This window comes from Falco peregrinus, chromosome W (assembly GCF_023634155.1).
Source record: "Falco peregrinus isolate bFalPer1 chromosome W, bFalPer1.pri, whole genome shotgun sequence".
In the NCBI taxonomy this organism is placed as follows: Eukaryota; Metazoa; Chordata; class Aves; order Falconiformes; family Falconidae; genus Falco; species Falco peregrinus.
In genome coordinates, this window is record NC_073743.1 from 27,521,182 (window position 1) to 27,542,465 (window position 21,284).

Below are 21,284 nucleotides of genomic sequence, written 5' to 3' on the forward strand. Positions count from 1 at the left end.
CACACACTGAAAATAAATACTAACAAGAAAGGACAAGCCCAAGTGTTTTGCTTCTTTTCCACATCAAACATTGAATTTGAAAATTTGATAGCACAAGAAACTGACTTAGTGAGCAGAAGAACAAGTGAGAAACTACATGTACCCCAAATACAGGGGGTATATTTGGGTCATCAGGAAGTTTCTATCATTCCCATGTTTTCATCCCAGACTCTCGGGCTAGAAGACTGCTCCTGCTAATAAATTTTTATGCCTTCAGTCTCTCTGCCCTAGGAACAGAAAATGATATGCTGTCTGCAGATTCATTCTGCCTCAAGCTGTACTGCACTAGGTTATCCTGAGAAATGCAGCTGTAGGCAGTAGGCTTCTGGGGAGGGGACTCAGGTGGGTATGTAAAAACACAATCTTACAGTGTTTTGGACAACAGACCCCTGTGGCCTCTAGGTACCACTACAATATAAACATGAAATATCTATAAACATAGAGTGCTTTAAAAAAAAACACTGGGAACCAAGATGTGCATAGTCTGTCTATCTATGTGAGAAACAGCATTAACCATTATAGCTGAACAATGGTTAGTAATAGCATGTTTGGCAAGAGAAAGTGTCACATGTATGGCAGGAATGGAACCTGCAAACCTCACAAAAGACTCTCATGCTCTCTGCATCCCTTGAGCTCTAGCTTAAACATTCAGTTTTGGAGCCCATTATATCAAGGAAGATCTAATCCCCTTAGCAGTCCTATAGATAAAAGCTAGAAGCTACAACCATCCAGGAACACTGGAAGAATGGGGGTGTTCAGAGAAGAAAGGGGAAGACTAAGGAGGGATATAATAGCTGTCTTCAGATAGAGAAAGGGCTGCCAGAGAGAAAAAGGGAGTAATTTTTTTCCCCTATGTTTCTGATCACCAGAACAAGAAATGATTACCTTAAACTGCAGCAGGGTTGCAAGGAAATAGCAGGGAAAACTGTAGAGGTAAGGCTAAGGAGCTGCACGTTAGCCTGATGAAGTTATGGAATTGGTGTTGCTGGAGGATTTTAAGCCTGGGTTAGAAACTGATTTGTCACACAGAAAGTCAACAGAGCTGATCTGGATTTGGTGAGAGCTGATAAGATCCCTGATCGCTTTAGGTCACTCTCTCCATCTGTCTTAATAAGAGAGGAGCCTGCTTCTAAGCCAGACTCATTTAGGCAGAACACCAGTTTATCCCAGGAATGAGAGGTTCTCCAAACTCCTCTACCCACTTCCAAGGACCATGGCTGGCCTTCTCTGGGTGAGCTGAAGAAAAACATCTTTTTTCTAGGCCTCACATGTTGAAGGAACTCCAGAATCATATGGTGACCAGAGCAGAAGGCTCCCCAGGAAGATGTGGTCAGCACTTTTCATCAACATGTGCAAACTGCTGGATCCAAAGCACTAACCACTCATCTCAGCATCGTCACCCCATACCAAAGTGAAAATAAATGGCACTTTGGTGACACAGCAACTGATGCACTGAAATACAGTCTGATAGCTACTGACTCAGTTTCAAAAAAGCAATAAACAGCAACTGTTTATTGACTTTCTACTAGTTCTGCCAATGCACCACTTACAACATTGCTGGTTTTCTTTTCTGAGCAAATGCTGAAAAGATCTTATTTAACAATAACAAATTAGGCCTGCAATATCCACTACAGGACCCAGATTTTAAACCCAAGTCATTTATAATTGTAAGACAAACCAGTATTTGAAGCCATTTTTTCAGCAATTCAAAAGCCAGCAGTGTTAATATTGCTGCATGATTAAACTCTCAAGTCTTATTTAATTAAATTGAACCAGAACTGCACCAAGATGACTTTCTACTGTGTATACCTGCAGTTGGTGTAGCTCAACTCACTGGCAGATAATGAGGAATTTGGATCTTTGCTTTGTTTCAAATGGGGGCAGAAGTACCAGTCTGCCTTCACATGCCACAGTGCTTGCACTGAAACACTCCCTTGAAGCCCCAGCTGTGAAGGGTCTGCCCGACTGTCACATTCACGCTGAACAAAATGAAGCAAACAGAAAGGTATAAGCTGCGGAAAGGGAACAAGACATTTCAGAGGTCTGTTTTCCTAATAAAAAATGACATTTGCAGCACAGGGAAGAAAGTCCCTTTTTTTTAGATGATGATGTATGACTAATCCTGGGAGTCTACGGTAACAGAGGAAGCACCAACTCACTAAGTAGACCAAATACTTTGGGAAAGCAACTGAGGGACAAGGAAGAAAAATGGGAGTAATTACATGATTTCTGTTAAGATTTCCCTCTGAGAAACCAGCAGTACAAGCAGCCCCTGGTCCTTTCCTTTCAATCATGATAGAGTATATTTAACGTCATATTTCCCTTCAGGCTCTTCTCATGCATATAAGCACCAGCCACCACTATTATCACATGCATTTATAGGTTTGGTATTTTGTGCTAACTTTACAAAACTTAAATTGGATCATTAACATTGCAAGTTAGAGAAATGCCACACTGCGCTTCCCACTGCTTGCAGTACTTGCCAAGCAGCTGGCATGCAATAACTATTTAAAACCAGCTATTAACTGAGGTATGTTTTCAGGATGCTACAATACCAAAACATTTCCTTCCTTGTAAAGGATATATATATACACGAGGGCATTACACCTTTCCTTTTGTACACATATCTCTGAGGTGCAACATGAGACATATGAGTATTTAAGGCAATAAAGCATCACAAATTCCTTGGTAGGTGTTGTATGAGTCAGTTTAGCGACTGGCATCTGGCCAAACCAGGATCTCAAAAACCCCCAAACAACTCTACAACTGCTCTTTAAACCTCAATTCATGAGTGAGGATATCCTCAAAATTATTAAAAATTGAGACACGTGTCACAGCCAAGGTCATGGTGTGTTTGGAGTATAGAGGCAGGAACAGGAGCCTAGGCTCTTGGCTACATGCTGTAGCTGCATCCTATAGAAAATTGCAGTGCTCTGCACAGCCCTAGTGCTCTTCATAAGGGACCACAGCAGGATCTTGTAGCATCTGAATTCATACTTGTGGGTTAGTGTTTAGAGCTTCTTTCAAAGGTATGTCCTATCTTTACTCCTTCAGAGCTTTAAAGGAGCATCACACAGAGGAAAAGTCTGTTTTCAAAGAGAGTTGAGTTTTCTGCCTGAAATTAAGACAAGCAGAGACTCTCCCACATGGCAGAGTCCTTCCCATGGACAACCCCAACACCCAAAGAAACTGGCTAGGAAAGTGCAAGACAAGTGGTGCCATCACTCCTGAAATGCCAGAGTCATGGGCATATACAGAATAGTTTACGGATCCTCTCCACACACAGCTAGGCTATTCCAGCTGTACATAAAAGATGAGATCAAAGTTTGCCTGAGGGAAACACTAAAAATATTGGCTGGTTCTGGAAAGTACTGCAGAGATTATATATTATGACAAAATATCCCTGCACAGTACAAATGAGTAGGAGAGTCCTGTTCCAGTGATGTAAGTTCCCTCCAACATCCTGGAGATCGAATAATCATTTTCATAGGCCATGGACTGGATCCAGCATGGATTAAAATCTGACATTGCTAAGCTTTCAGAGCCTCTGGCTGTAAGAACAATAGCAGGAAAAGCTGGGACAGCTCCACGTCCATACCTTTCAACAGACCAAGGGCTCCAATCAGTAGTTCAATGTCACAGCTATTACTAGCATACCTCTGGGGCCACTTGTTCTTTTCTAGTTAGCAGTTAGGACTCTTTTTTTAAGAAAGGCTGCTGATTTTTATACGTTCAACTCCTATTTATGTAAGATGAACAAGGTCTTGCTTTTTGCTCCTGGAATACCCCTGGCACTTTTAATCCAATCCCTCAGATCCTCTTCTGAGCTGTTTGATTGCTCCTCCTGTTCACTCCTCCACTGATCATTCTTCATCCTGCTTTTCTCCTGCATGTAGTAAATCCCCCCTCTCTCTAAGGGCAGGGGTGTCCAGCTCTGAAGGCTCTTTGACTGAGGTTTCAAGTCAACAGCAAGACCCACACAACCAACAATGCCGCCTGCAAAGTGTCAGCTTGATGTCAGATATTTCTGGAATGAAAATGAGATGTGTGAAGACTGTAGAACATTTTTCAGCCTCTAGATTAATTTCTAAACCACAGGCTGCCCTCTCTATCGCACACCTACTTTGCATTTGTCAGACCTCTTACCCTTCAACCCAAGGCACCCTGGGCAGGCTGTTTGCTGTCTAGACAAGCTGAGTTTATACTCGGGGTTCAGAACAAGTTTACTCAGCCTGCACTCACAAGCAAGGGCTTGGAGGGATCTTGTGAGGGCTTTCAGCAGGGAATTACTGCATCTCCCTTCAGCTACTTGGCCAAAACTACCTCAGGAGAGTTAAAGTCAACAGCACGGAAATCTCAAGGACTCAGCACTCTGCTTTCTAGGGAAGCTGAAGATCTGGGAATGCTACAAATGCAAATAGTGAGGATGTTAAGGGAAGAGCAAATACCTGTGCATTTGTCCAAGATAAAAGCCACCTCTGGCCCCAGGAAGGAGGTTGCAAAGAAAACCAAGGAAAGGATACAGGCTGTAAAGCAGGATCCAAACAAAGCCCTGAAGGAGCACTGGGGGGGCCACCGCTCCAGGACAGAGGTTTCAAGAGATTTCTCAGGAATAATAATGGATGCCCAGTAGTGTGGATAACTGGCTAGCTGAAAAGGGTCACATAGACATAGTCCAGCTGGCTGGACAAAAATGCACATCGCTCTCAGCTTATCTGAAGTAAAGCAAAAATACACTGTCTTTGGCTGTTCTTGTTACACAATAACAGGAAGATTTTGGTGGGAAAAGAATGTTGCAGGTGGGAACAGATAACTACAGAAGAGAAACTAGGGGCGGGCTTGGTATTTAGGCAACTAACCAATAATGAGCTTAACTTTTGTAATATGTATGAGCTAATTATAACAAGGCATAAAAGGTGACTGTAAGGGACAATAAACGAAGTCTGCTGATCTCTCATATTGAGTGACTGTGTCTTCCCTCCGTCGCGACACAGTAGCATTCAAAGCTCTTTACCAAATCTAAAAACATAGACTCTTCCAACCAAACCCAAAAGATGAGCAGCTGCCCAAGGCTCACATACCAAGCATATTTGTCACACTGCAGACAGGTGGGGATCTCAGCAGTGGACACCAGTTTAGCCTGGACAGAGCAGGGGACTCAGCCCATGCTTTTGTACCCACCTAGCACTGCCTCCTGACCCCACAATCCAGGCCGATGGGTTCTGCCAAGACTTTGGTGGGCAACACCAATGGCTTTGAGAAGGCAGCGCCAGGCAAGCAGGACCGCTCTTGTCCTCACCTCGCCATGCTCAGGCTTGGACACCAGTTCAAAGTCATCAGCGTGTTACCCTGAGCATGGCTTGAGAGGTCACTTGCCCATCCTGCAAAGGTGGATCCCAGCATTAAAACCTTACTGATTTTTCTCCACTAGTAAACAAAGCTGCCAAGATGAGTGCTCAGCAGCCCTTTTCTCTTTAGCACAATGCTTTGAACTTGTCCCAAGACACGGAGAGCTCAGTCATCAGATTTCCATATTTATAAGGAGAGAGTTTCTGTTCAGCCAAGCTTGTGACAGAAATAACCCTGCAAACAGCAGCAGGAGCAGCAGCACAGCAAACATGTCTGAGAGGCAGGGATGCAAAAGATCTCAAGTTGCTCTCTACCTTGGTGCGGCTTTCCAACCCTGCACGAGAAATTGTGAAGGCACAAATCATTTCAGTTTCTAAAATAAGAGCTCACATTGCCCCCATCCCCCACATCTGTGTCTCCATGACTAATTAGCATTCAGGGGGATACAGATTCTCCTCTGATTAAGCACTGTGTGGCTCCCATTCTCCCCTGATTAAGCACTGTGTGGCTCCCATTCTCCCCTGACACATTTGTATTTGAAATATCCTCATTATGTGACTAATCAGGGAAGTTGAGATGAAGGCACAGAAGCTGACAACGGGAAATTACCAATTTTTATAAATGTGGCTTATAAATTATTCTGTCTCTGAAGGGCAGGGACACTTCTTCCCCTCCCAATCATGTAAAAAAAAAAAAAAAGTGCAAAACTGAGGTTCTTAAAGAAAAAACTATTTTTATTCCCAGAAGTAGCAGTTCTCATCTTCTCCCCTATTTGCAAAGCTTGCTCCCAGTTCCCTCAGTTGTAGCACTGCAGTTTATGCACTGCAAAGGGCCTAGAGAGCCTGCCAGCCCCATGCCACCACCTGCTGGGGCTCAGCTCAGCAAGGTGTCAGACAGCCACAACACTGCCTGATGATGCAGATGGGAATAATAAGCATGGTTAGTGTTTTACCACGTTGAGCTTAAAGTCAGCAGCACACAAAATGCCAGCCACATTCCCGGCTGTCCCTCATGAGCATCTGAAGATATTTAGCACTGTTATCTTTCACATAGCACAGCAGACTGATCAAAGACCAGAGCATACCTTAAATATTGAGGTAAACTGGGCTTGGCAGAAGCTGTTTGAAATAAAGGCAAACAGACACTATTTAACAGCACGAGGAGAACATTTGTAAAGGAGAATTTGTTTCCCATCCGTGTTCCCTGCTGTCCTGGTTTCAGCTGAGATGGAGTTAATTTTCTTCTTAGTAGCTAGTACAGCACTGCGTTTTGGCTCTGATATGAGAACAATGTTGATAGCACACTGATGTTTTTAGTTCTTGCTGGGTAATGTTTATACTAAGTCAAGGACTTTTCAGTTTCTCAGGCCTTGCCAGCAAGAAGGCTGGAGGGGCACAAGAAACTGGGAGGGGACACAGCCAGGTCAGCTGACCTGAACCAGCCAAAGAGGTATTCCATACCATGGGACGTCATGCTTGGCATATAAGCTTGGGGGGAGGTTGCCCGGGCCTGCCAATTGTTGCTCAGGGACTGGCTGGGCATCGGTCAGCAGGTGGTGAGCGGTTGTATTGTGCATCACTTGTTTTCTTTCTTCCTTTCCCTTTGGATTTTATTCATCGTTGTCATCGTCCCCCCCTTATTATAACTGTTATTATCATTATTGTTCTTTCATTTTTATTCTATTTCAATTATTAAATTGTTCTTATCTCAACCCTCAAGTGTTACATTCCTTTCCAATTTGGTGAGGAATTATAGAGGAATGAAGGCAGGTTAATTAACAGTGATAATATACAGCTGTGGGCTGGCTTCAGGGGCAGCGGGTTGGCTGATGTGGATAATGTGCAGCTGTGGCTGGTTCCTGCTAAGTAGTTAAATAGCTCTAAGGGGTATCTGGAAGAAGCAGAGGGAGGAGAGAGAGAAAAGCCCTGGATACAGGAGAGGCAGGAAGTAGGGTGGCCTGGCCTGAAGAGGATGAAGAAGCAGTGTGGACGGTAGATGAACTTTTGAAACCTTGTGGGGGATTGGTGGCTGTGCTGGGGTGAGGTACAGGAGCTACTTATTGAAGTTAACCTGGTATGGGATGGTAAAAGCCTTGTTGCAGCTGGCTAGTTTTGATAGTGCTGTGACACCAATTCCCCCCCTCCCCCCCCCAATCCCTCTGGGTGAATGGGGGAGGGAGCGAGTAGCTGTATAGTACTTGGTTGCTGGCTGGGGTTAAACCATGACACCTGTGATAGAGCTGGTCTCCATCTGGCTCCAGCTCGTATCCTCAGCCTCCTGTTGACAGCACCAGAAAGAGATATCAGGCCAGAACAGATGGCTTCTGCCTCCCTTCTCCTTTGAAGACAGCCCCTTTATCAGCTGAAATCAAGTTATCTGGCCCTCTTAGAGGAGCCACAGCAGATCGTGGAGCAGTGGAGGAAGCCCTGCACAAGGTGGGCACAAGAGGTCGAGGGGGCTCATTGCACACGCAAAAAGCCAAATCAGGTCCCTGGTTGAGCTGTGAAGGGAGATGAAAGGATGACTGCAGCATCAGTACTCTCTGGGACAGGCTCGGGCACATGCTTGCTGGCTCTTGGCCTTTGTTTAGCTCCATCTGGGCTGCTGCTCCTTCTGCTGTGGAGACGTGGACCTGCCCCAAAGCCCTGTGCTGGGACTCCAGAAGGCCTTGCTGGAAGGACTGCTGCAAGCCATGGAGGGGTTTGCCTGCTTTGCTCGCTGAGCATGACTGTCAAAATCTTTGCATTTTGACAGGTTTTTTCAATTGCCAAGTATCTACTATTTGGGATGAAATTTTGCACTCTGGACATTTCCCTCAGCCTGATTTAAAAAAAAATAAATATATATACACACTTTTTTTTTTTGTTGGGGTGGGATGCTGGTAACACACAGGTCTTGTCACCCTGAGCCTTCCCTCTCAGCAACTGCAGTTCAAGGCTGAGGCTGATGAGGGCAGGAGATTGGTAGGGTCTGCCAGGAGGACTAGAGCTGCTTGGAGAAGGGGATGGGGGAAACGGACTGGATGGGTAGCTAGGAGGGGAAATGGGAATGGCTGAAGGATGTTCCTAGAAGAACAGATCCAAGAAGACAAGGAAGAGACAGGACAGGGAGAGTGAAAGGCAGTCAGGGTTAAAAGCACTAGAGGACACCGCTGTTGGACATCTGTGATACAATGCATCTCTGTGCTCTTCCAGGGCTTGTGCACACAAAAGATAACTGACTGTTGCTGTTACTTCCACAGCTGGTCCCAGACTACTTTTGAGTGAAGCTCCAGAAGCTGCCTTGCAATGAAGAGAAATGAATGGGATTTAGGAACCTAACTCTCTCTGTGGCCTGAACATAGCTAAGCCTGGTGGCACAGAGTTGTGTGCTCCTGAACCATGCTGATGCTGCTGTGCCAGGCCATGCTGGGGTTTCTTTATAGTCAGTTTCCCTCTGTTAAAACTGCAGGGAACTGACATTAGTAAAAAAACAGTAGGGCTGGTTTGCCAAGCTCTCAAATACAGCTACTGCAGCCTAATTTGAGCCCCTTCAATCTATGTGCTACAAAACAGTCTTTAATGATATACTCATGTAAACCCTTTTTCTTGGTAATTCAGGGGCCAGCGTGGACCTGTGCTGGATATGAATCAGGGTTATGCAATGAAGGAACAGAAGCCCAAGTACGTGATTTCTTGCAGAAGTTGCAAGTCACGTAGGGAACAGGGGAGCATAGTGCACAGGAGTAAAGATGATCTTGTCTTGTGGTTATACAATGTGGGACTGTCCCCGAGAACTGAGACCTTTACACTCTTATGTGAAATGTGCCAAGTCTCTAAAACCAGATTTCCCACAAAGGGTCGCTAATAAGGTCTCCCTCCTTTGCTGGGCTCCTGGATCACAGCTCTGGAGCATGATATGCTGAGTGCTTACAAATGCTACCAAAGTGTGCAGGAGCTGCGCTTTGAGTGAGTGAAAAGCTACAAATTGGGGGGGGGGGGGGGAATAAAAACATCAGGTGATATGTACATTACACTGAAACCCCCAAATGATATTTTGGCTTTAATCAGTCTCTGTCTCAAGCCCTCATCTATCCAGCCACAAGATAATGAGGGAGAGGGAAGGGAATCTGGTGACGCTGTCTAATCCATCCCCTGACCTAGCAGGAACACTACAGAGATGAACAAGGACTTTGTGAAGTGCTCAGACACTATCTGTCATGCCAAATGCCATGGAGCAGCCCACAAAATGACCGACTTGGTCATCAGAGGGAATTTTGGTTTTATGCCTTTTTTCATCTTGTGTGTGGCTCTGCCATGTCTTTCTGTAGTGGTAGGCCTATCCTTCTCTCCTGGTGCACCGGCATGTCTTGCAACCGTTTGCAACTGCTGGGTTCCTTGCCAGTGTCATCCCACTGCCAGTACAGCTGTTCTCCACCGAGAGCTGGGAGAGCAGGAGGACTCATTGAAGTAAGAGCAAAGGAACTATTATAACAAACCAGAGCAGCAGCCCTGATCTTTACCTAGATCTTACCAAAGCCCTCCATTCATTCACCCCAAACAAGGTTAAGAAATCTCTTTTGGGATGACCTGGTGCTTGGGAAAATTCCCTTTTAAGTTCCAGTAATTAGGGGGCTGCCAGAGATGCTGAAACATGAACATCTATTCCTTCTCAGACTGTTTATTTTTACTCTGGTGTAGATTTGGGCATCCTCCTTATCCATTGACTGGTGTCTTGTGCCAGTGGGTCCATAAGCTGTAAGGAATGGATTCATATCCCAGCCTCTCCCCCTCACCCCGCTAACTCAGCTTTGGGATTGGTGTCTTTCAGTCTCACCAAGTTCTTAAAATCTTGTGTTCTGAAGTAGGAGTTTTGGGTATCTAACCCTTTCTCTCTCTCTTTTTTTTTTTTTTTTTCCCCCCCCTAGCTCCTTGTTTATTTTCCTCCTCCTAGCATGCCTCCTACTATTTGCTTCTTCAAGAAGAAATAATCTCAGTATTTTCACTGTCTCTCTCTTCCTTGTTACAGACCCCCAAACTCTTCCTGATTACATAATATCCTTTTTAGGATGAGTGATCAGAAACACAGGCAATGTCCCAGGCAATGTACTATTGATCTAGAATGGCTTCACAGCTTTTTGTCTGCATTTTCATCTCCCTGAACTTTTGTTTGCCTTTTTGTCTCTGTCACCACACTGCACAGATGACTTTGTGTTCCCTGCAGTGACGCTAAGTTCTTTTACCAGTGTCTCAGCTTTTCTATCCTCCTTTTCATCTTTCAAAGTGGTTTTGCACAGATATTTTATAGTTGGGAAAACTGAGATCAAGAGGTGAAGCTGCTCAACAGAAGAGCAGGAGAGCTGAGTCTTCCTCCAGGTTTCTGTCCCCTGTGATAAGAGCATTTTCATAAATGCACTTCTACTGAATACATTTGATAGCATGCACCAGAAAGCAATAAGTACCAATATTACACTTCAAACTACACTGCAAGGGAAAAAAAAAAAAAAGTGATCAGGAGCTGCAGTTCCAGGATTATGTTACGGTCCTAAAAAGTGGTCCCTTCCTGCAAGCATTTGATATTAAGCAGGAAATTACATAAATCACAAGTCTCACAGGCCAGACTGTTCCCCAGACATTTTAAAGGTTGGGTTTAGTATACAGGCTTGTTTCTTCATCCTACCATCTTCCTTTTCCAGCAAAACATTTTTCCAGAATTGCCTTGTGAACGGCTGCATGCTCTTTGCTCAGTTAATTTTTTCAGGAGCTTACTCCTTTCTCATTATCATCCAAACTACTGCAATTCAGACAGAGCTCCCCAATGTTTCAATTATGTTACACATCCCTGCCCAATCAATGTGAAGAGTCACCTCTCTACCAGTCTGTTTCATTTGACAATTTCTTCTCCTTATGAGTCTCATTTATATAAGGAGATCACAATAAAAAAGGGAAGAGCAACATGTGATCTTAAATAAAAAAAAATAAATAATAATAATAATAAAAAAGTGTACAACTTTCCTCCTAAGGTACCTTCTCAGTTGTAAACTTGGAGGCTAGGTCCATGTTTCTGTCTGTTTCTTCTGCTACGTGCACTGTATATGGAAAAGCGGAGACTAGAAAAAGAGTCAACAAAATGTAAGAACTGAGTCATCTGGAAGAGTTTTAATTTGGTTTGTAAGTTGCCTATACAATTAATACAAGGGAAAGCCATTAAGACAACTTCTCATTACCATTGAAGCCTTTTAGCTTAATGAAGATGGCTTAGATAATACATTCAGATAGAGGAGAGATGGTTCACAAAGTTTCTGTAAGAAAGGTCCCTTGAGCCTGGTTCTACCTCTTTGTCTTCACAGCTTTCAACTAACACTGCAGGTGGGCACAGAAACACTTTTAGCTCATTATTCTCTTTTCAAATACCAGTGGACATGAGATATTTAGCTGAAACAGCCCTTTGTAGATATTTTAAATTCCATTATCATTAAGGAGACAAGCATGGGAAAGCGATACTGTTTTCCTTACCTATTAGTTCCATCTTTTGCAGGGTAGAAGCAGCTTTGTGCATTAATTTAAGGTTTGCAACATCTGCGCTGCTGGAAAAAGCTATCTGAAATGTAAATCTTAAGAGCAATGATAGCTTGAAGCTGAACTCAAGCACTTCACTTATGAAGGCACAAATCAGGAATGTTACTGGCTCAAATATCCAGAAGCCTCCCAAAGAAATAAAAAAATGGTAAAGAAATTGGAGTCTCTCTGGGTGATCGTTCTCATTATCTGGCTATACAAGATAACAAGAGAAGCACCAAAGCAATCTTCTTGTTAGCTGTTAATTGAAGGCATTTTCAGAAAGTGCTGCTTAAACCTTGAAAGACAGGCTAGGCTGTCTTTCCAACCACTACCCAATACGTATGTTAGAGCTGTATTAAAGCAGACTCATTAGGTCCTTGCCCCCAGCACCACAGCTCAGAGAGCTGTGTTTTATGTTTTAAATCATGTTTTAAAAAGCTCATGTACATATAGACTAACCCCTGGGCATATCTTCAGCATACTTTACTGCATACAGATCTATCTAAACTGATGCTGTCATGTTTTACAAACACAAGATATCTAAGTATGTTGTTATGACCTTCAAAAGAGGCAGCAGATTCCTGGCTCATCATGATGTATAATCACATAACGTACTAATGACACAAATCATAACAATTAACCTGTGAGCTAAGTGCAGCTATGTCAGGACATGATTTTAGGTTCCTTTGCTCTTTACTGCACTTTCACATACCTTCTTTTGCTCTTACCATCTCCCTCTCCTTATTCCCATACCTTTTATTTTCACCAATAAGTAGCTTATTGCCCATAGATGAGAGCCCATTAGTCTTGAAGTGGGTCTCCTGTTGAGATAATTCCTGGGTGAGACATCTCACTTCTTATGAAGCAGCCAGCCTCTACCCTACCTGTAACCTGTGCTCTAACCTGACAAAACGTGGAGGCTTTCAATTTACTTTAAACTGGTTACATTTCCATTTAAACTCTTCTATGTCTCTACAGTTGTTGAAGTAAAACCCCATCTTGTAACTACTTTACGTCCAAAGCAACATTTTCAATCTAAGTTACAGGACCATATGATCAGTATCATGTCTGGAAACTGGGCATCATTACAAGAGCTTGCGTAAAGTGCCTGCAGAACCATAGTTTTTAGTTGAGGGGTGTGATGTGGGGTGATCCCAAGACAGCACACAGAGGTGGCCTAAGCCCAACAGAACAGGGTCACAGAAACAGAAACAGGGTCATGGCCAGAAAACACCCAAAAGAACTGATGTGGTTCATCTATACCAGATAGGTCAACAATTTAATTGTAATCTGCACTTCACCCAGTTTGCACAGCCACTAGGATAAATATCATATATGAAGAATGATATTAAGATTGTCTTATGTTTAATCACAGGATAGCTCGTGCATATCTACCCTGTCTTTATTTAGTTTTTATGCTTCTACTTCAGCAGTATTTGCAAACATTTGAAGCAGAGCAATGTAGCCAACACTGAGTGTACACCTGTGTTGGGGTCTGGAGCGGGTCTGCAGGCAAGTTAGTTGACTTCAAAGACTTAGCCGTGTACCTTTAAGACGGCCACAAATTGTCAGGTATGTAAACAGGATGTGAAGAATCGGAACTTAGAACCGCAGCATAGGGGCACCTACAGCAACAGCAAATAGCAAGCAAGAAGAAGGACACAAAAACCTATCAGGGTCTAACACCTGCACTGTCTAAGATATATAAATAGTTTGTATAAACAATAAAGGGGCCATTTTGTCCGAACCCAGCCACGCAGACATAGTGTTTCTTTTAAGTTTGCCTCGACTTGCGTCACCACATTTGGTGACCCCGACGTGCCGATGTGATCCCAGTAAAGGGTTTCAAAAAGAGACCCTGAGACTGTGCCGATCTGACCCCGGTAAGGGGTGTCAGGAGCAGATCCTGAAACTGTGACCAGCGGGTTGCTGGGGAGGCAGAGCCTGGTGAAGCGGAGTAGCGCAGCGAGCGGCTGCAAGATCCCGGGAGAAGGTGACGCTTCTCCCTGGTAAGGTGAGCCACCAGGGACAGCATGGGGAGTAAGTTATCTAAAGAAGATACCATGGTGCTATCAATGTGGAAATTAGTATTAGAGAAGCATGGAATTACTTTAGATGGGCTTCGGTTAAAAGATATGTTATTGTGGGCCAAAACACATGGAGTGGAAATGTCCCCCGCGACTGCTCTTAGTGTGTGGACCTGGGACAATTTAGGATCAACAGTGTCAGAAGCTCTGGAAAAAGGGGACAAAGAGGCGTCGGGGTTTTTGCTTACCTGGGGACTGCTTAGACATGTTGTAGGGGGCTTCAAGAATCCGCAAGACGCAAATGGGGGCTTGCAAAATCAGCAAACTGGGATTGGGGGCTTGCCAAATCAGCAAAATGCGACTGGGGGCTTGCAGACTCCGCAAGACGCGAGTGGGAGCTTAAAAAGTCAGCAAAATGCAAGTGGGGGCTTAAAAAGTCAGCAAAATGCGAATGAGGGTACATCGTTCAAACCTACCCTGTATCCCCCTCCGGAGTACAGACAAGAGGATGAGGGGATGGGGGAGGGGGAGAGTCTGTGCCCCTTAGCAGACGCCACTCCCCAATGCCTGAATCCCCTAAATCTCTCCAACTGCATCAACTTATACTTGATACCGATTCCGAGGACGACAAGCAGAAGCCTCGGTGGACCGATCCCAGCCCCCCTGACTCCCCCCAACATTTGTGCCAGCCCACACGCCTTCCCCCCTCGGCTCCGCCCCACCCCGCCCCCTCGGCTCCAGCCCTGCCTGCGCAGGATGGAAATTCCGAAAACCCGGATTTGGGTTCAGCTACAACAACGTTATCAGTCACAGACAATGAAAAAGTTGGAGTTGGTAAAAATCCAGTTTCCAGTGCTACAAGTAATGACGCGTGACCCTCGCCGATTTTGGCAGGCTGTAAGAGATGGGGCATTAAGAGACGGGAACTGGGATTTAGCAGAACTGATAGGCGGACCACTCCTTGATCTTCCTACTCCTTCCACCGATGCACCGCATGCATATCCTATTGTACTGGGAGATGCGGCTGCTGGTAATCCTCACGTTCATACACCATTTGCTTGGAAAGTAGTACAGGACTTGCAAAAAACTGTTTTGCAGTACAGGGTGACTGTGTTCTGTCACGCAGAAAGCCTGTCTATAATTTACTGTATTACAGTGGTTGAAATGTATTTTGCTGTTAAAAAAAAAAAAAAAAAAGGAATTGTAGAATTGTACGGAACAGAGACAGTGGGTTGTTTTGACATTGATAATGTGCAGTTTTGGCCTTGCTTTGAATGATGTGTAGCTGAGATCCTGCAGCAAAGAGTTAAATAACTTTGGGGGAGTATGAGTAGAAACTAGGATGAGATGGAAGTCTGTGAACGAGTAGTTTTAACCTATCACCTTTAAAATAACAAAGTCTGCATAGCATGTGTATTTTTAGCTGGGGGCAGAAATTGGTGTGAATCTATTAATAAAGTGGCACTAACTTAAAAAAAAAAAAAAAAAAAAAAAAAAAGGGAGGGCGGGTGGGAAATGAAGGGAATGACCCCAGAGGCACGACTAGAGAAAGCATGAAGGTGTCTTAGTACGCATGAAAAACCCTCGTACCGGGCATTGGTCAGGACCGCATGAATTGTTAACTTGGGGGAGAGGTTATGCTTGTGTTTCTACAGATGAAGGTCTGCGATGGATACCTGCTCGCTGTGTGCGGCCTGAGCTTAGCGTGCCGGATCGTGGGAGCGCTGCTGCCGCCAATCAACCCAACAACTAATGTGTGGCCTCCTTACTGAACCAGTCCTTGTTTGGTGTGCCCTTCCTTGAAACTGACTTGCAGACATTGTTGCAAAAAAGTGAATGTAGGCGGGGAATGAAGAATCTTACTGAAATTCTTGATATTTTCGATAATTGATTACCTCTGTATAATGTTAACCCAAAAGAAGTCAATATTGTTTGCACTTTGAATGTCGATACCTTGTTTGTTAGGCAGTTAAGAATGTGAGTCAAATTTGCCACCATTATATACAAAACAGAGCAACTATTGGTTTTTGTTGTTGGCTCAAGAACATGGCTGTGAGGATTTTGATAGTATGTGCTGGGTGGATTTTAGGCGCCCCATTGCAGCAACATGTTACCAAAATCTGAGAAAATGTCAGCCTTTTTGGCATCCATTCACTCAATTGGCAGTATTGTTTGTTTGCTATTACCTTGGCTGCCGTCATGTTTGCAAGGGCCCTGCAGAACATGGCAAACCTGGTACAAGCTGTTCAAAAAACAAAAAGGGGGAATTGTTGGGGTCTGCAGTGGGTCTGCAGATAAGTTAGTTGACTTCAGAGACTTAGCCGTGTACCTTTAAGACAGCCACAAATTGTCAGGTATGTAAACAGGATGTGAAGAATCGGAACTTAGAACCGCAGCATAGGGGCACCTACAGCAACAGCAAATAGCAAGCAAGAAAAGGGACACAAAAACCTATCAGGGTCTAACACCTGCTACCACCTTCCCAAGGAAATTGCCAACCGGATTGTTTCTTATTTGTGGTAATAGAGCATGGAATGGAATTCCTTTCCGACCTATTGGTGGCCCATGTACAATTGGTCGTTTAAGTCTAGCACTACCCCATCTAGCATCACCCCAATAAAACTCATCCCACACGCTGGAAAAGAGATACAACGGTCCAATCAAAAAAGGACTGTGATGATAACGTAAAATTATGGAATTATGGGGAATTCATTGCTGCTTCAATATTTTTTCCAGGCTTGGCTGCTGGTAAAGCACGCTCTAACCTAAAAGAACTGTCTAGTTGGGTAACTAAACAAGCAAATTTGACTAGTAGAGTTTTAGGAGAACTAGCAGATGATTTAGCTCAGACTCAGCATGCTGTCTTACAAAATCGCATGGCAATAGACTTTTTGCTTTTAGCCCACGTGCACGGGTGTGAAGAATTTGAAGGGCTCTGCTGTATGGATTTAGAAGATTGTTCTAATTCCATCCACGGACAAATAAAAGAATTAATCAACCATGCTGATAAAATCCAGCAAGACAAGGGATTCTTTGGTCTTGAAGGTTTTACAAATTGGTTTGGTTTGTCAGGATGGATAAAGAGCTTTTTGCAAAGTGCTATGCTTATCATGATTGCAATCATAGTAGTAGTAGTAATATTTTCTTGCTTATTGTCATGTATGCGTAAAAGCTTAGATCGTGTTGTGAATCAGGCCCTGCTCATACAAAAAGAAAAAGGGGGAATTGTTGAAGAATGGCTGGATGAGAAGGGTCACAGATCATTAGGGCATTTGTACGAGCAGAGCCAAATCTAACCGGTGTGCTATCAAGACTAGGCCTCAGCTGAAATTGCCAGCTATGCCGATGGCTGCAGAATTGCAAGGACACCGCGACCTTAACAAGTTTCACAAACAACTCCAAGGAAGTATGTGCAGTAAAGATAAAGAAGTTCCTTAAGCTAGCTAACCGCAAGTAGGAGGACCATGTAAATGAGTAGGTAGTGATTCTAGCCAATCATAGACTGCTGAGTATGCATAATTAGATACACTGTATAAATAAGAGCTATTCGGGCTAATAAATTGAATCATGCTTTATCACTCATACTGAGTCGGCTGCGTGTTATTCCCCGCCGCTCGCGGGTCAGGAGAGTTATTCTCTTCTCAGTATCTGGTACAATGCTGTCTTGGGTTTAGTATGAGAATAATGTTGATATTACACTGATGTTTTTAGTTGTTGCTAGGTAATGTTTATACTAAGTTAAGGACTTTTCAGTTTCTCAGGCCCTGCCAGTGAGAAGGCTGGAGGGGCACAAGAAATTGGGAGGGGACACCACCAGGACAGCTGACCTGAACTAGCCAAAGGGATATTCCGTACCATAGAACGTCATGCTGAGTATATAAACTGGGGGGTGGGGCAGGCTGATCGCTTCTTGGGGACTGGCTGGGCCTCAGTCAGTGGGTGGTGAGCAATTGTATTGTGCATCACTTGTTTTGTTGTTTTTTTTTCCTTTGGGATTTTATTCCTCTCTCTCCTTTTCATCACTATTAATATCATCATAATAATAATATTTATCATAATATTTCATGTTAATTATTAAATTGTTCTTATCTCAACCCACGAGTTTTAGCTTTTTCCTGATTCTCCTCCCCATCCCACTGGGGGGGGGGGGGGGGGGGGGGGGGGAGGAGGAGTGAGCGAGCATCTGTGTGGTACTTGGTTGCTGGCTGGGGTTAAACCATAACAGAACATGTTTGCACAAAGTTCCCAGGGTGTGAAACACACTGAGATCATTACCCACCACTGCTGTGAGAACCAGATGGTTTGCAATGAATCTGGCTGGTAGGCTGCTAGTCATGCCTGTTCCTGCACACACCAGATGAGGGGCCTGAAGAGGGACTACTCTCAAAGCCAGGCTACCAAGGAACCACTCTCCTGTAGGATGCACACATGCTACCAAAATCAATGACTTTGTCAAGGGCATAGTCATTGCACTTTGCCCCAGAACATCAGAGCTGCAGAGGAATTAATTTTTGACTTAATTGTTGAAGCAAGTCCATCCATACAAAAGAAGGAACTCTGCTAATGAGAACTAGGCACAGCAGGACCTGAGTGGCTATACTCTGTTATGATGTGATGGGCAGCTAATTCATTTAAAGGGTCTGAAACACTAGTGGAGGTTTCTCCAATATGGTTCTTCTCCCAAACACAGCTTTGATTCAGTCTAAATCTGTGTGGGAGAGGGAAAAGCCAGCATTATTGTAACTGAGGCTTTCACAGAGTCTTAATCTGTTGCTTAGAATGTTTTTTTCCCCATCATCTTCTGCCTGAAGGAAATTGCAATCTATCATTTAAATTGGAAAAAAAAAAAAAAAAGACAACCCAAAAGAAGACCCCACCACACACCCAAAAAACCCACACAACCCCAAAACCAAAAGAACAAACCAAAAAACCCAATCAATATACAGAGGAACATTGGGCTACTGGGGACAACAGGAGATACATCAAAGAACCAGGAACAGAGAAGTCAAAGCACAGGGTGGAAGGAGTAAGTTTACAGCCTCAAAAACAAAATGAAAGTTAACAAAACATGATGCTCAGAGGGGCCTTTCTGAATCATCTCATACAGTCCTAATCCAAAGTGCTCTACTACCATGTGGTCAAAGTTCACCCTTCATTAACATACTTTGTACCTTATGAGTTGCTACTCTGCCAGTTGTTAATTACACTGATCAATAGTCAGATTTTTTTCTCTAAAAATCAACCCTTCTAATTTCCTTCTAAAAAAGTAACAGGCTGCTCCCCTGAGTAGGGAACATTTTTAGTTACTACTAAAAATAGTAACTATTTTTGCTATGACTTTTGCCTGGCCAAAGTAATCACCATTGTTATGTTTATCCAGTCTCTGGTGTCATGATAAATTAATCTGATTTCCTTCCCCGCAAATTCCCACTCTTCTGCTAAAACTATATTTGAATAGAAATTGGAGGTCAAGTGCACAAATCCAACTTTTAAAAAGCAATAGAAAGTCTTAAAAGCACTGCACACCTAAGATTATAAATGCACATTTTGAATCAGTATGTTGCAAAATTGATCAAATTTCTGACCACAGGTCCAACAAGATTTCAGAACAGGTCTCTGCTTCAGACATCTTTCACAGCTTGAAGACAAGTAAGCTTTTTTCCCTTTTTCCAACTCCCAATTGATTTCTCACCTGTGAAATTATTCAACTATTTCAGTTTAATAACCTGAAAAATCTTTTTCATGCCCCTGAAAAGATGATTACCAGAGAAGCTGGGGCTTTGCACATAAACCTAGGCACCAAGTGTTCAGATAGAAACTTTTCCAGTTCACTAGTTTGACAGCAAAATGTTGATATCATGTTCTTCTGAATGTTTTATTTATACAGTAGCAAGTTTCTTTCACACAGGTTGATTCTGAATTAAATATTTGTGTGGAATCTTTAAAATAGCTGATTACATATTGAAAATCAAACCCAGCTATGTTAGCCAGTGAAATGCCTGGCAAGTTCCATATTGTTATCTGTTACCACCTGACAGACATCAATGGTTGAGATTGCAACAATAAGCAATAATATCAAACTAGATTTCTCCAGCAAAATGTTTCTGCACCTGTCTCTGCAATTTCCCTTCCACTAAACCCCCAAGCATCTCCCTCTATCTCTTCCTATCTTTTCTTTATGCACTGTTAAGTCCCCAAATGTTTAATCTCCTACCACCTGCTCCCTGCCATGGATATTTTGCAGCTGCTCAGAGCTTTACAGCTCTTGTAGTCTGTGACTTCCAGGAAAGCAACTAAAGCTAAAAGAGTGCATGTAGTAACCACTACATTCCCTACTTCTGCAGTAATATTCCAAGAAACTTTCTTTAAACTTGGATATAAGACTGTTTCTCTGCTTAACTGTCTCTTTCACACAGGACCTCTATAAGCAGTAGCTTGGTAGAGGGAAAGTTGAAGCATACCAGAGAACAGGCTGACAACTAATCAGACATCTCTGAAGCCTTGCCACTTGTCTCCAGGGTGCAGAAATTTATCTTGTTCAGATTAGTACAGGACAAGCATATATACCTAACCAGAATGTTGCTCTCTTCCAGCAGCAGGAAGCAGTACAGCTTATCTATAGAGGTGATAAAACCAACATGCAGCCTCAAATATTTGTAGGAAAAACAACCCTCTCTGCTTCGGAATTCTGTTCTGCTGACAAGCAGGTGTTGAGAAGTGCACTGCAAAATAAGCAGCTGTCCCAAACCCAGAGTCATTAATGCTTTCAGTGATTAAATGAGCTACATATGTCCCCATGAATGTATTGACAAGAATTTCTCAAAGTGCCATTTAAAATAAGGTGGCCAAAAAAGCTGGGCATTGCTCAAAGCAAGCAAGGTATTTTTTTATGCTGCAATTGCTTTTGGTCTCTGATATGTTGATTCCTATACCTGTACTGTGAAGGAGCTGCCCTTGGCTGTGCAACCCACTTTACGGGGGCAGGAAAAGAAGGGTCTAGCAGAAGGCAGAGGCCTCTCCCCTACAAATTCTGAAGCGGGAGGTAAATTAATGCTGATTTGTTTAGAAAAAGAATTTGGTGCTCAGAGGACCACTGCAGTCGTCAGCCGCAGCAAAAAGTGTACGCCCAATGCATATACCCAAGTGTTACATTTAATGTTTCCTGGAAAAGCTCCCTCCATCCCAGCAGGTTTTGGTGGCATGTTTGTGTCTACCAAGGTTTCAGAAACTCTGACTTTGGAAAAGATTTGACTACTGTGGGAAAATCACCTTGAGGGAGGGAATTAGAGAAAAATTGGGTCCTAATAGAAGCGTAGTATTACAGAAAGAT

The 21,284-nt window shown here is 43.5% G+C and overlaps 1 protein-coding gene across 8 annotated transcripts in view; it reads right to left on the bottom strand.

Moving 5' to 3' along the window:
* LOC129782557 (protein FAM219A-like) overlaps window positions 1-21,284 on the bottom strand; it is a 164,416-nt gene that overhangs the window by 94,961 nt on the left and 48,171 nt on the right. The window contains exon 3 of one of the 8 annotated variants that reach the window (XM_055792742.1): window positions 11,394-11,476. The exons of the other annotated variants lie outside the window; for them this stretch is intronic. Within the exon in view, the coding sequence (XP_055648717.1) occupies window positions 11,394-11,426 (33 nt within the window). The 5' untranslated portion in view covers window positions 11,427-11,476. The remainder of the gene's footprint in view (window positions 1-11,393; window positions 11,477-21,284) is intronic. 8 annotated transcript variants of the gene reach the window in all.